Source organism: Danaus plexippus, chromosome Z (assembly GCF_018135715.1).
Source record: "Danaus plexippus chromosome Z, MEX_DaPlex, whole genome shotgun sequence".
Classification (NCBI taxonomy): Eukaryota; Metazoa; Arthropoda; class Insecta; order Lepidoptera; family Nymphalidae; genus Danaus; species Danaus plexippus.
Genome location: NC_083559.1, coordinates 3,960,843 through 3,975,069, shown reverse-complemented (window position 1 = coordinate 3,975,069; position 14,227 = coordinate 3,960,843). Strand labels below are relative to the sequence as shown.

Genomic DNA, 14,227 nt, shown 5'->3' with positions numbered 1-14,227 from the left:
GAATAAATAATATGCAATTCAACATTGGATCTAGAAATATCCAAAAATAAATATAAAATGAGAGGAATGCTCAATTTGCCAAAATATTTTAGCAGCACTATCTTCTACAATGGGCCTTCAACTTATATAGAACAGTGACCGTCATCGTCTGAGAGATACTAAGTAAACTGAGCCCGCTTTTACTATGAGTTGCGAGTAATAATTCGCATTTTACTATTATGATGTAAATATCCAAACGGCAATGGCGATCGAGTGCGGGTAAATTTGCTTTTTCTCTTTCGAAGTAAATTGTAGAGACCGAAAATTTTATACAAATTTTCGGTCTCGACAGAAAATTTTAGAACTTTTACGGAAATCTTAGTATAAAATAAAATAAAAGGAAAGGACGTCAAAAACTTGTATAGTATGTTAATATCAATCAAGCTTTTGTCTTTAAAGTTACAGAGTTTCTGAAGGGCACAGGGTTACCCGGCTCATAAAGACTGATTAAGGGACACTGATTATAATTCACGCGTTCAAAGATGGTAGTGACTTTTCTATTAGATTTCTTAGGAAAATTTTATCTAAGGCATTTTAATATATTACTCCCTTTTTATTTTGAACGTTATATCATTTATTATTTTAATCCCTGTAAAAAATATCAAAATATATTTTTGTGAATTTATTACAAGAAATAATAAAATATAAAAAGCGAATAATTTGGTATCAACGTTTTTCGTGCGAAAAATGTTATGTAATGGTTTAATGTTGACTAAAAGAAAAATTCATAGATTTTTAAAAATAATTTCAAAGAGGAAAAGTTGTTTTATTTATATTGGACATATTTTTATAGTATCATATGCATTCTCTTTATATTAAACAACAGCAAAAATTATTCAAGTCAATTATCAATAAGACAAGACATTATGAAATTTCAGAAACTCTCATGACACGTCTTTAAGTAGTTTTGTGATGTTTGTAAAATATATGTGCCAAAAAAAAACTTTAAAGGAATGAAATAAGTAAGTTTAGTTAGTGTTAATATTATCAAAGGTAACATTTTATGCTACTGGAATTTTAAAAAAATATAGTTACTTACAATTTCCTTTACTTTAGTAAGAAATTTTGATGTCGCTAATAAAACATTAATCTGACCGTAAGCGCAACGAAAAAGGGAAAATCTTTAGCCAGTCATTCTTTTATTTTCAGAATAGAAGGAAGTAATTTTTTTTAAAGACTAAAGGTATCCTTTTGAAAGTTTCCGTACTACTTGACAATACACTTTAATTTTGATGACCATTGTCTTATCACTTATGAAATGAACTAATGAACTAAAAAAATAGTTACATATCTTCAACAAGAAAATTAAGCGATCATATTTATATAGATAGATAGCTCAAAAACTCATATACTTGAGTTAACTTATTACTGGGATTCACTTTAATATTATTTGTTTAAAACTTAGTACATTCAGTTCTACTTGTTTTAGAACTCCTAAGTGAACCGCCAAGTTTCTGGTTTGATAAGCTCTAAGCTCTAATAAAATTCTTATCAAATTAAATGAATTAATTTTTAGAATGTTTTCATTTACGCAGATACAGCATGCAACATCGAATAATATTGATGCAATGTATCAAACATTTTATGAGTTAAAAAGTAAGTATTATATAATATGCAACAAGTCCGTTCTCGACACCATTATTATTATCCTCATAACTAATCAAATTACAAGAAAATATTAAAAGAAATCAGAGTATCGGTATGTACTTAATTTGATTCTGTAATGGAAATTCCATTTAAGTTAGTGTATACACCAAGCTACTTCAATTAAATTTCTAACTATGTTTGAGAAACTTTCGATTGATTATATTAATGAACATTATTAAATCAATTTTATACATCGATTAACGTCTGGGAAATTTTATGAGCTAAAATTTATTCTTATCCTTCCTTTACAATTCGTTTAATGTTTTATTTTTTTACACATATAAATTGTTTAATACAGTTGATATCGTGTTTATTAAATACACGAATATTTTATATACACGTTAATATTCAAATTTTCGTATCAATTGTGTCTCACATTGTCCACAACTTAAAGACAAAGTAAGAATTTCTACATATCTTTGTTACTTTGTTATATATAAATTAGCAATGTATTTTAATGAGACATCGAATCTCTAAAACAAATTAACCAAGATAATATTATTCAAAGAAATTGACTGAATATTTTTGAACTTGCGTAAATAAGAAGTTATTCCTATTTTAATTTATAGTTTTCAAAGTAGAATATTGCTACAATTTTATGTTATTCAGAATTCCGATAAGAATATAATTACAAAGGAGTATTTTTATATAAAATAATTAAAATTTTCATAATACTCTATAAGTAATTAGTTATGAAAGTCAACAATCTCATAATTTTAATATTATCTGAGAATTTTTAGTATGCATCATTTACCTTAAGATAATTTTTTCAAATATTAAATTTCAGCAATAAAGAAAATTTTAATATTTGCGTAAGGTATTCCATAATATTTCACAGCATAATGGTATTGTATTTGATATGTATGTTTGTATGCGTGTTAACATATTCCTCGCTTAACTCGCTTAATATGTACATGTTAGTGGACAAAACCGCAATTAGAAACTAGTTTGCACACGGAAAGAGGTGCATGTGGGAGGGCAACGCAGACAAAATAACATTCCAATATTCTTTTATTCCGAACATACTATTTCAGTATCATGTTTGTTTGAACAAGTAACCTAAATAACAGTGCAATTGTTTTTTTTTACAATCAAATAAATACGTTCACAACAATACCATATAGAAAGTTAAATATGAAGTCACTGTTTTGATTTAAACTATATTAAAAACAGAAAAAAAAAAAGAAACAAAAAACACTCAACGCGATAACTATAACAAAGGCTTGTTACATTTTATAAAGTCGCTTTATTTAAAACGATTGTATAACATGGTATTCAAAAACTGAAATCCGACCAAAAAACATGTCAGATGTGGGTAACGAGTGAATATGATAGCCGTCATGCCAATTTAGGATACCTGTGATGAAATCCCGTGAACAATCTGACATACACATGTCAGCATGTGAATTACCACCCTTACATACTTTAAAGTAAGTGTTGGAATATATATATTTTATCTAACAAAATTTTTTAAGCATACTATAGTGGTACATTTAATGTAATTATTAAAATTTATTTATCGATAAAGCTCTTTAAAATTTAATTTGTAATACAATATTCCTCTGAAATCGTACCTAAAGTTATTTATGGAGTTAAATTCAATATGGAGGTGAAAATTCGCATGCAATTTACGTTCATTTTACAAGTTACTCGAATTTACTTTGTAATGAATATATTGTAAAAGCATTAAGTAAATTTGTAGAGTTTTTTTATAGCGAAGCTGCTTCTAGCAAAAGCATCTTTAATTAAAAGTCTAAGGTTGAAATTGATATTTCTGTTAAAGAATTTCACTTTGTGGTGTCTCTAAAAGCGTAGGTAACCGTTACCCAGCTCTACAGATAGTTAGCAATGCTGAATCAATAAGCGGATCTGTACTCTACTCAACTTTTAACGATCTACTATGTCAGCCATTTTTGATGAACAGACAACTGGTACATTGTGTGTAAAAAAGGGCACATTTTACACTTTGGGAATTTCATTCGATCAGAATCAATAAACCCACCGAGAACGATTCATCGGAATATTATCGGTAAACATTTGTTTTTTTTTAATATACCAATTAGTTCTTTTTTTTATTATAAAAAATTTTCTTTACGCTTCCAGATCACCAACCATTCTTAATCATTTTTGTTCCATGCGACGAGAGTTTTGTGATTTGTGTAATGAAAACTAGACAAAACTGTCACATCTTATTAAAAGAAGCAAACACATACTACAGTGGAAGTAATATTATATGAATTATAACATTGCTATTAAACAAGGTATTATATAAAAAAGAATTAAATAACATATAGTTTTCATTGATGAGACCAGTGAAAGTGTACTTCATTATGGTAAGAATAACACGACTCAATTTCTGTCAGTATATAAGACGATCTATTACTATTATAAACTACAAAGTTATAACCACAATATCCCTTAGTTTTGAAACAGCTAGCTGGACTTTGACGTTCAAATAATTAAATATTAACGAAACTTTGTTCCATTTTTACTTTATTATAAGCATCAAAGTAAATTCAAAGTCAAGGAAGAAAAACTCAAAGGAAGGCGCTTTTAATAACTGATAAAAAATAAAAAAATTATAAACCCAAGTAATTAACTGGTTGGAAAATCATAAGGTAGGCTCATCATCTGACAACTTTTTCAACCTTAAGACATGAGAAACATCGAATAAATTAAGAGGCTGGTAAAGCTGGTGATAATTTTTAAAATATGAAGTAATTTCGTTAAATTATTCAACTACCCACACGTTTCTCTCCAAGTTAAATTCTTTCTGTAATAGAACACGTTCGCTTTAAATTTAATGTATATTCTGTTACAACGGCATATCACCTAAAATTCGTTTGTGACTTCACTCTGATATTCAACAATGGTTATTAGTGACATATAATTTGAATTTAGCGAACTCCGAGAGCAACACTTTGAGCCTCAAACTTGCTTTATAGTTTTAAGAACGTAAAGAGATGGGACACTGGAAACTAAATTATTATTGCATGTAATAACATATATTTATTTTGTTATTTTCATACGATTTTATTAGACAAATAATGTCGTTAAACTATATTTATACCACACCTAAATCCGTTAGAAAGATTTCAGGGCCAAATATAGTATAGATTATCTTTACACTTTAAAACATTGTATTAATTTTGCAATAAAAAACCGAATAAGCAATTATCTTTCTTAAAGTGAGTAAAATGGTAGTTTTTATATAAGCCTATTTATTATTAACAAAATAAGCCAAGTAAGCATATTTAAATACCCCTATCTACGCCGAGGCAAGAAATTTTCCAAATTCTTTTTACCTCAATTTAGCTTGAAGTAAGAAACAAGATCTCTTTTGCCATTAAATATGGTCTTCCTATAGCGCCAATGATAGTGACCCCTTGCGTCATGCGATTGGTGAGACGAGGGAAGATGCCACTGAATAGTCAGTGATTTTGAAGCAGACGAAATCACTGACTTGAATAGGATATTATTATAATTTCTAAATATATTATATTATACTTGAAATATTTTCGAACAACATGGCCATTTAAACAATATTTTTATTGAATTATTGATAAACAAAATACAATATGAATATTTTCAAACTAAATTTTTTTATTATAAAATCTTAATTGTTATTGAACATTAGAGCTACTTCAACGAGCTCATATCGCATGTTTCTTCTAAAGGGCCTCATATTCATTTCACTAAATAAAAACAATCGTCCATCAGTTGCAGAACTTGGTAAGGTAATCTTAGGATATTTAAACTATATGCTTTAGATAGAAGTTGGCTCTGCAAGAGAACCATATAATAATCTCGATGGTCGATAGCAGACTGAGTTAGATTGACATATTTTTAGCTGCCCGTCTCGACGCTCAAATACCTCACGAGGTGATTAGCATTATCGCAAGGGTTTTAACAAGGATGCCTTTGTACATTTTTAAAAACGTGAACAAAAAATGTTCGTTCAATCCATCGGATTAGGGGTAAAATTTAAAAACAAATAATACCTCCAATATGGGTGAGTCGGCTAGGATTTAACATCATGCACATCGGCAACGAAAAATCGCATCAAAAAATTTATTAGTAAAAAATTCGACGTTGTTAATTGTTATGATGAAATAAAATACGTGATAAACAGAGACATAGATTTCAATTCCGATTTACTCTACTCATCTTTTATCTCAAATATTGATACTGTAAATGATTTAGAAACACCACCCTGTATTTACACTTTAGTTTTATTATAATATTTATAAAATTAATTTTTCACCTATATTATAATTTGGTTGGTAAATGCACCAATATATCGTTTCTCGTCTCTGTTTTATATAATAAATTTTATTTAATGATAATAAGGAACCTTAACCAAAGTCTAAAATATAACCTGATTTCCTAAGTTGTTAATTCTATTCAGTCTCTATAATAAAACTAATCGAATAACTAATCAAACAACTAAAATCAAAGCCGAGCACAACTTTAAATACGATTCAGTACTAAACGTCCAGAACTACGACCAGGTATTATGTAAGAACTAGTTTGGCTCAAAATACTCTACGAAATATGGTTTTCATATCGACACAAGTATAAACCTTAATGAAAACAAATTATACATAAATATAACCTATCTATAATGCTATATATTTTTTGATTGATCTCACACAGTTATAAAGTCATAAAAATATAGGATTACTGTAAAAATTGTTAAAATTCTAGAATGTTACAAATATACTCCGTCGATGGTGAGCAGGCAAAACGATGTGTATCTATACCCAGTTACATAACAACGCCAGTTATAACTATATTACAATACACTGGTGACCACTAATTTAATTGTGTTCAACTAGCAGATGGAAATTTGCGGTTTTTGGAGTGGCCTACATTCAACAACTCACTAACTAACGCTAAGGATTCGTGACACATTATTCAATGGCGGTAGGGATTATTCCTTTATGTGAGAATCATTGAAATTTAATCCAATACCTGGATTGACTCGAAATATTAGCTTTACTTGGTAATCCTATGCTAACGCACGTTTTTGGCCACAGCAGTTAAGAATTTATAACCAATTTTCAACATTGTGATCTTCTCACTTCAGATTGAGCAGATAGAATGTTCTGCATTTTCTTTATTTAAGCCTAAGAAAACTATTGGTTAAGATAGCTGTTACCAGCTCTCGTGTTTCAAAAGGAATAGTCTTATATTTATAAAATAAATTTAAGCGTGTGTAATTCCTTTTTTACATTGTTTTTTGGACAGATACATAACATTGGGCAGACACCTAAAATGTGTATACGATACCAATTGTGTCGTAATATAACCAAACCAATTTCAGACATGCAACGTATGTCTTAATATACAGCAAACTGTTTATAAACTTTGTAACTAACCAAATATTCATAACTAGAAATCTTTAAATCACTTAAAGAAAATATTATCGTAATACTTGATATGGTTTAGCGATATCATTTAAATATTAAATGAACGTGTGTTCTGTTTTATTTGTTAATAATAAGCGAGTAGTCAGATATTTTTATTCAAATCAAACGGCATAAAATATGGTATAACGACAAGAAAGCGTCTTTATTGCGGAGTCCCGACAAGAAGCAATTCCAACGAGTCCACGAACGAATTTGGACACGGAAGCCACATCTAGATGAAAGCTATTTCATTGCCTAGTCAGAACTTATTGCAATCTCGTTTATATTATTGACAATAGCTGAAAAATACTTTGTATACATAGATTTATTTATATAGCAAAAACTGTAAAATTAGAAAGTAATAAAACATATTAAAAATTAAATATAATTAATTAAACAAAAAGGTAAAATTATGTACGGAACATTTTCTCAAAGATGGCTACTCAGAATAAGACATTGCGTTTGCTGTTTACTTTTTCGGTATTAATAAACTATTTGACTGATTCATTCAATGAAAACTTTAACAACGTCAATATAGACAGTCGAGAAAGATCCTTTAAAAAGGTACAAATAAAATATTCTCACTAAGCTTTAGAATTCGTTATCTACTTTATAACGATAGCTAATGTTTTAGTTGGTAAAGTCTATATAACTTCCTGTTTTCGTCTCGTCCACTTCAAATGATAAGTTCTAGTTGGATAAATAAATAGACAAACAAGTATTGGATTAACTCACTCTACAAAAAAAAATGTCAGCCTTAAATCGCAACAAATTTCTATCTAAAACACCCAAAACGTTGATACGCTATAGAGAAATGGTTAGTTTGAAATAACAGCGTAACATCAAATGCAGAAGCAAAGTGTACACAGATGCATTGCGATCAAAGTCCGATCTTTAATATCAATAATTGATATACGCTTTCGAAAATCGTTTTGTAATTACAAACGTTTTAACATCTTTAGCTACTTTTAAGCTTTACTAAATAACTTTTTTATTTCATAATCGCAACTCTCGATCCAAATATATATACATACAAAATAAGCAAACAGAATATTTATAAATTAAAACTCATTATCGATAAATTAATGAAGGAACGTGATATCTCATACTTTTGCTTAAATATCCAATGACAGAATAAACTATTTATTTACATATTCTGAAATGGATTACTTCAAGTATCCAATCGTCCACAATTCATCCCTCAGAAAATACGTGACGTCAGACGGCCCCGGGGCCTCTAAAATACATTTATAATAAAGCATTGATTAAAACATATTCTATATAATATCATTAAAACTATGTAAATGCGCTTAGTTAATGTATTTAATAATTCATAGCGAGTGATACGTTTGATTTGTCCGAATATTGTACAATGTACGTAATGACCTTTTATTATAGCATAGTTAGTATAAATAAATACTTTTGTACATTGTAATTCTGCTTTTGTAAAAACTTTTTGCAAAATGAAAATTACAATGTGATCACTGTGATTGTAAGACGAGTTTATTGTATCTTATTATAATGGCCACACGTTATAAAGAATCGATTAAAAAAAACTAATTAGAAAAAACAGATTAATCCTATTACTAAAATGAAATTAACTTAAAAATGTTTTTTACTACAAATAACAACAAAGCTAAGACAAATAAAGTATTATGTTTACAATAGAAATCAAAGAAAAAACGCTGTGGAATCTTGTTAGCAAATTGGTATCAGTCTACAACAACACTATTCTATTTCATGACTTCTTATTTTTTCCGATTTTATATGAGAGTTTTGTTATTTATTATAAGAGTCGTTATATAACTTTATTATCGGTATCTTTAGTCTATAAAATATTCACATCATTTTTCAAAAGTAAATATATTTTATACCAACATTATTGAAACGTATTTTCGATACATATTTTCATTTAACCATTTTATTATATTATCTTAACATTTACTGATATAAAATAAACATGTATTTGAGGCTTCGATGGATGCAAACATATTATACTTTATGAACGTGAATTTTGATTCATGTCTCCTTATGGATATCATTAAATTTAATGATAAAATACGGAAATTTCCTACATCAATAATTCAACATCATTTTCATATGTCGCTAAGTAATTATGTTTTGCTAACTCGAATACAACGTTTATATTAAAAACACTGCTGACCGAAAATTTGCTAAATACACTTGGCACGTAACAAACGTATATATAAAATTATAAGTCTAAGTATTTACAGTACCTGCGGGACTGCTCACCGCCACAAGCGCTATCTCAATTAAAACATTTGAAATTCAATCGCAACTTTCCTTTACGTTTTTTGTTACTTGTTCCTCCTCGTTTTTATTCACTTCATGAAATTAAATTTTTATGTTTTGTAAAGTATTCATATGAGAAAATAACAATTCATTTAGTACGGTGATAAACTTCACCAACTAAAAAAAACAATTTAAGTTAAATGTATTGTTTAATATTATCTGTAAATCCGGAATTAGTCACAGACAGACAAATTTATTTATAGGTTCATGTATTATTGAATCTATAAGTATATATTGAGATGATTTTGTTACCAAATTGATTAAAAATATGAATGAGGCCAACTAACACAGACGAGATACAGAACACAAAACGAGCGCTTCAAATTTTTATGTCTATCTATTGTCTCTGCGGACTTTAATCACGGATACCACACAAAATATTTTTGTAATAGTAACAATTAACGCACTGGTTAAAGTCGGTTGAAATCACAACAAAACAAATGCACACATAACACAATTTAATTTACTACTTTGTAACAATTCTTTAATTTTTTCCTTAAGATTATTTTACTTTTTGCTCATAAACAACTTTCGTTTTACAGCACCAGGCAAAGAGCTTTTCCTTTAGTGCTCAAAGATAGAGCTGTCTAAAATGTTTGCAATGCATTTGGTGCATATACCTTTAAATCGCAGCTGCTAAGAATTGCGTTTTCTGACATCGTAGATATAAAAACCTATTTTAGGTGTAAATGTCGAATGTTAATTAATCATTCCAAAATAATAAGTGACATTTATATCATTAGTATTTTAAAACAATAAATTTTATTTTGAGTCACCGGTAACATTAAATTAAGCACTGTTTTTTACTAAGCGGATAGTAGAAACATTACTACTTTCTCTTATAAGAATTCTAATTATCTCACTAGAAGAAAATAAATGACAAGAAAAATAAACATTTTAAAAATATATATCTTTTGTGTTTATATAGTATTTATTAAGAATGGCTTTTGATGCTGTTTCTATACAATACTAAATGGTTTGATAGGCCACAGATCGTCATGTTTTACCTCAAAACTGTTACGATATTTTCACGATAAACCGAACGCTTGCCCGTTCGATTCAAACCGAAACTGGCTGATAAGTAAAATTGCGCTCTATTTAAGTACAAATGTACGTTTTATATTTAATCCCATCATTTATATATATATATATATTTTACAGAAAGTGGACTTCTGAAGACTCACAGCTAAAATACTTAAATAAAATAAGAAGCTAATTTATTACATTGGGAGCATTAATTTATTATGGATATAGCGGATTAATTAAGTAATTATGTGCATGAAATACACTTGCAATATTAAGCCGTGATCGTCGTTTAGTTCATCCTCTTATTGGAGATTACATCATGTTAAAATATATGTTATAAATATAGTTCAGATTTAGCTGAGAGTTACTTAAGATTGATGTATGATAATACCATGCTTGTATTATGAGGAATAAAATTTAACGCTTCTGTAATACTTTTCATTAAACTTCATCTAAATACAAATGAGAGTTTATATAGAATATTATTAAGTATTATTGTAAACAGGATTTTAATATAACGAAATTCAATATACAAAATATTGTGATTAATTTCAATGTTTTTGGGATTTGCGATGTATTAATTCAAATCGTTCACAAAATCATTACACACACATACAATTCATGAGAGAATATTTACCCAAAATTATTTAGACATATGAATTTAAATTATAACGTTGGACATTTTCAATAGCCAGTGATTTTCTATAATAATCAGTCAAATTGATTGTCATTACCAATGGATTACATTTTCGGAATCTGGTTGTATTTTAATAATTGAAGCTTAGTGTAAAAGAAAAACAACTGATTGAAATTTACTAACATAGTTAATATAATTCTTCTCATACAAATAACTATTAACGGCACAATTCTGGATCAATAAATTGCTATTTTAGAAATTATACTATAAATTAAGGTATTAATTTTATCAATTATGGTAAGGAGAGCTCTTATAGTATCAGTGTCTACTGAGAACGAACTTGGATTAAGGAATATGATTTTTATAAAAATTGTTAATAACCTAAACATCTTCATAGTTTTGAACTTAGACTAATTTAATTTCAGATTCATATTAGACTAAACAGGAATGTCGGGAACATCGACGTGGAACAGAGACCTGTATTGTAACTCGAATCACTTTTACCCAACTTCCAAACAAAATTTGTTGTGGGACTTAGTATTTTTGGTTTTCGCTGTTTGTCGCTTTGATTTTCCAAAATAAACAAAAGAGAAAGTATTAGCGATGGTCATATTAATATTTTATAACTTTTAAAACTAACTTTAAAACTTAGACAGTGTTTAATATTTTGATATTAATATTTTATTATTGTTACATTATGAAAGTTTTTGTGATCTACTTTGGAACACTTAATTCTTAAGACGTTTAAACAATCTGTATTTTCTTGTGACGATTACATGAAAAATCTATATAAAGTTCTACCCTCATTGCTAAACAGAAAATACGAAAAAATATCGGCAAAATTATAATATCTATTTGAGTATACATACTTTTTTTTCAAATATGAATTTTATCTCTACCGGTATTCATAGAACAAGCTCTTAAAAGCTTTGTTTGTGTTAGTAACTGTATGCACACCCTCTCACCTCAAATATAATCTGAATACGCAGATGCACCTCTATATAAATTATCCTGCCGGCGTTCTGTCCTTTACATAGGTAGAACAATTAGAAGCAACTTTTCTATAGGAACAAATAAAACACTAACAATTTTTATGACACATAGTATGAAGTCGCTTTTTCCGTATAATTTCAAAGTTTTATCAAAGTAGAAAGGCTTTGTGGAACGTTTTATAAAAAGCTAATTTTAATTTTGTATGAATATTATACGCTCTATCATTCAAAATTATCACCTAACCCAATTGTTTTACGGCTTGTTTTCTTTTAATGGCCACTGTACCACATTATATGGAGCAAAGTACGGAAGTATAAATATTAATAGCAAAGCCTTTAATGTTCTAGTAACATACATCAATTTATTTATTAAGGAGTCTAATATATATGGATATGTTTGTTTAAATTGTATCGTAGCATAAATTGAAGGGTCAAGAATATTCGCAGCCTCCGGATGGACCTGAAAACGTATTTCGATCCGGGTCGCATGAAAAGTAAACTGGATCTAAGCTTTGGGGGAAACTAAATAGAGCGAGACGGTACTTCACACCGGTATTCCTGCTTTTACTTCACAAAGCACAGTCCTCTCCCTGCACAGAGTATTATTCCCACCTCTGTTGCCTCCCTAAATCAATGTAATCCCTTTGAAACCATACAACCTTGATAATTCCTATGTAAGATAAACCCTAATGTTTTTGATTGTATGTACAAAGTCGCATCATCGACATAATCTTTCTTCGTAGGACCCCTGACATCATGATGTATTTCATTATGAAAATGTCTGTACACTTAAATGCAGTGTCATAATGATTGTTTATTATAATAAAGGAGATGGATTCACAGCGGATATCAATGACCGATAGTGACTAATTACCATCAGGCGCACAGTCTTCCCGTTTTCCATTTACATAATGAAAACAAAAGGTCGCTGGCTGCTGTTTACAGCTGTTGAAAAAATATTAAAGCTCCATCGAACGCGATTGGAACGATCGGTCCAAACAAACTCGAAATTCAAGTTGAAAAGAAAAATAATGATAACAGAACTAAATATAAAAAAAAACAAACAAATAAAATCATTCAGTTCTAATCGTACCTGCACATATGCTGCAAGCTCTGCACCCTCTTGAATCTTGATACAGGATATAGCAGCTGGACCCTCACCGGACCAAGGACTGGCCTCAAGTTCAAGAAGAATAAGTAGCGGCCGCTCCGAGACGTTTCGACAGCGTTCTCGATGAATTCCACTATAGTCTGCGCCTTGAACATCGTACAACCTCCGAAACAGAAGTTACCTGTGTTTGAAAACAAGACAATATAAAATATGTTAAAATCACTGTCAATACCTAAACCATTCACATGACCGTGGTTCCAAAATAGATATTACCAGATACTTTGAATTCGTAATACAATTGTAATTCAAACGAATTACAAATAAATATTAAATGCGAAAACGAATACGTTATAATTATTGCAATTATTAAAAGCACTGTAATAAGCATGACAAATAATCCCCAGACAGATTTAAAACATAAATTAAATGCAGGTTCGCTCAATATTTAATATCGTTAAAATCACTTTGTTTTTTATTAAGCACCAAGCTTTCCATTTATTTACTTTAATGAAAAATTGCGATTTACTCAGTTTTACAATATTATCCAATTTATTTGGTTATGTGAGAAGGGAAAAGCATACGAGCGTGTGAATTAAAATAAAATTTACAACTACAAATGTATATTAAAAAAAAGTATATTCCTTTAGATATATTTGAGAATAATTAATATTATAGATCGTATCTGCTAAGACCCTATCATTACAAGGAGTTTCGATGTCTCTTTCAAAACTATTATCTTATAATATAATGTATTAAACAATAGTAATAAATTTGCTAGATGCTTTATAACTAAACGACACTAAAATGATGTTTATAACTAAAGATACGACGGTTGAGGTCTCTGGACAAGTGTTAGTCGAAGCAACAGATTAAAATCTTCACACGATTAACATCAAAGAAGGTAAGACATCAACATACACTGTTTTTTAATCTTTTTCTTTTGTCCCATGTATTTTGGTCATAGAAACTTAGTGCCCATAGACAATGTTATGTTATCTAAATATATGTAAACATATGATACAATTTTGTTACAAAATAGACTCTAGCTACA

The 14,227-nt window shown here is 28.9% G+C and overlaps 1 protein-coding gene across 2 annotated transcripts in view; it reads right to left on the bottom strand.

Moving 5' to 3' along the window:
• Window positions 1–14,227, bottom strand: part of LOC116778102 (uncharacterized) — a 42,679-nt gene that overhangs the window by 16,445 nt on the left and 12,007 nt on the right. For both annotated transcript variants that reach the window (XM_061526044.1, XM_032671977.2), the window contains exon 6: window positions 13,159–13,357. In XM_061526044.1, the coding sequence (XP_061382028.1) occupies window positions 13,159–13,357 (199 nt within the window). The remainder of the gene's footprint in view (window positions 1–13,158; window positions 13,358–14,227) is intronic.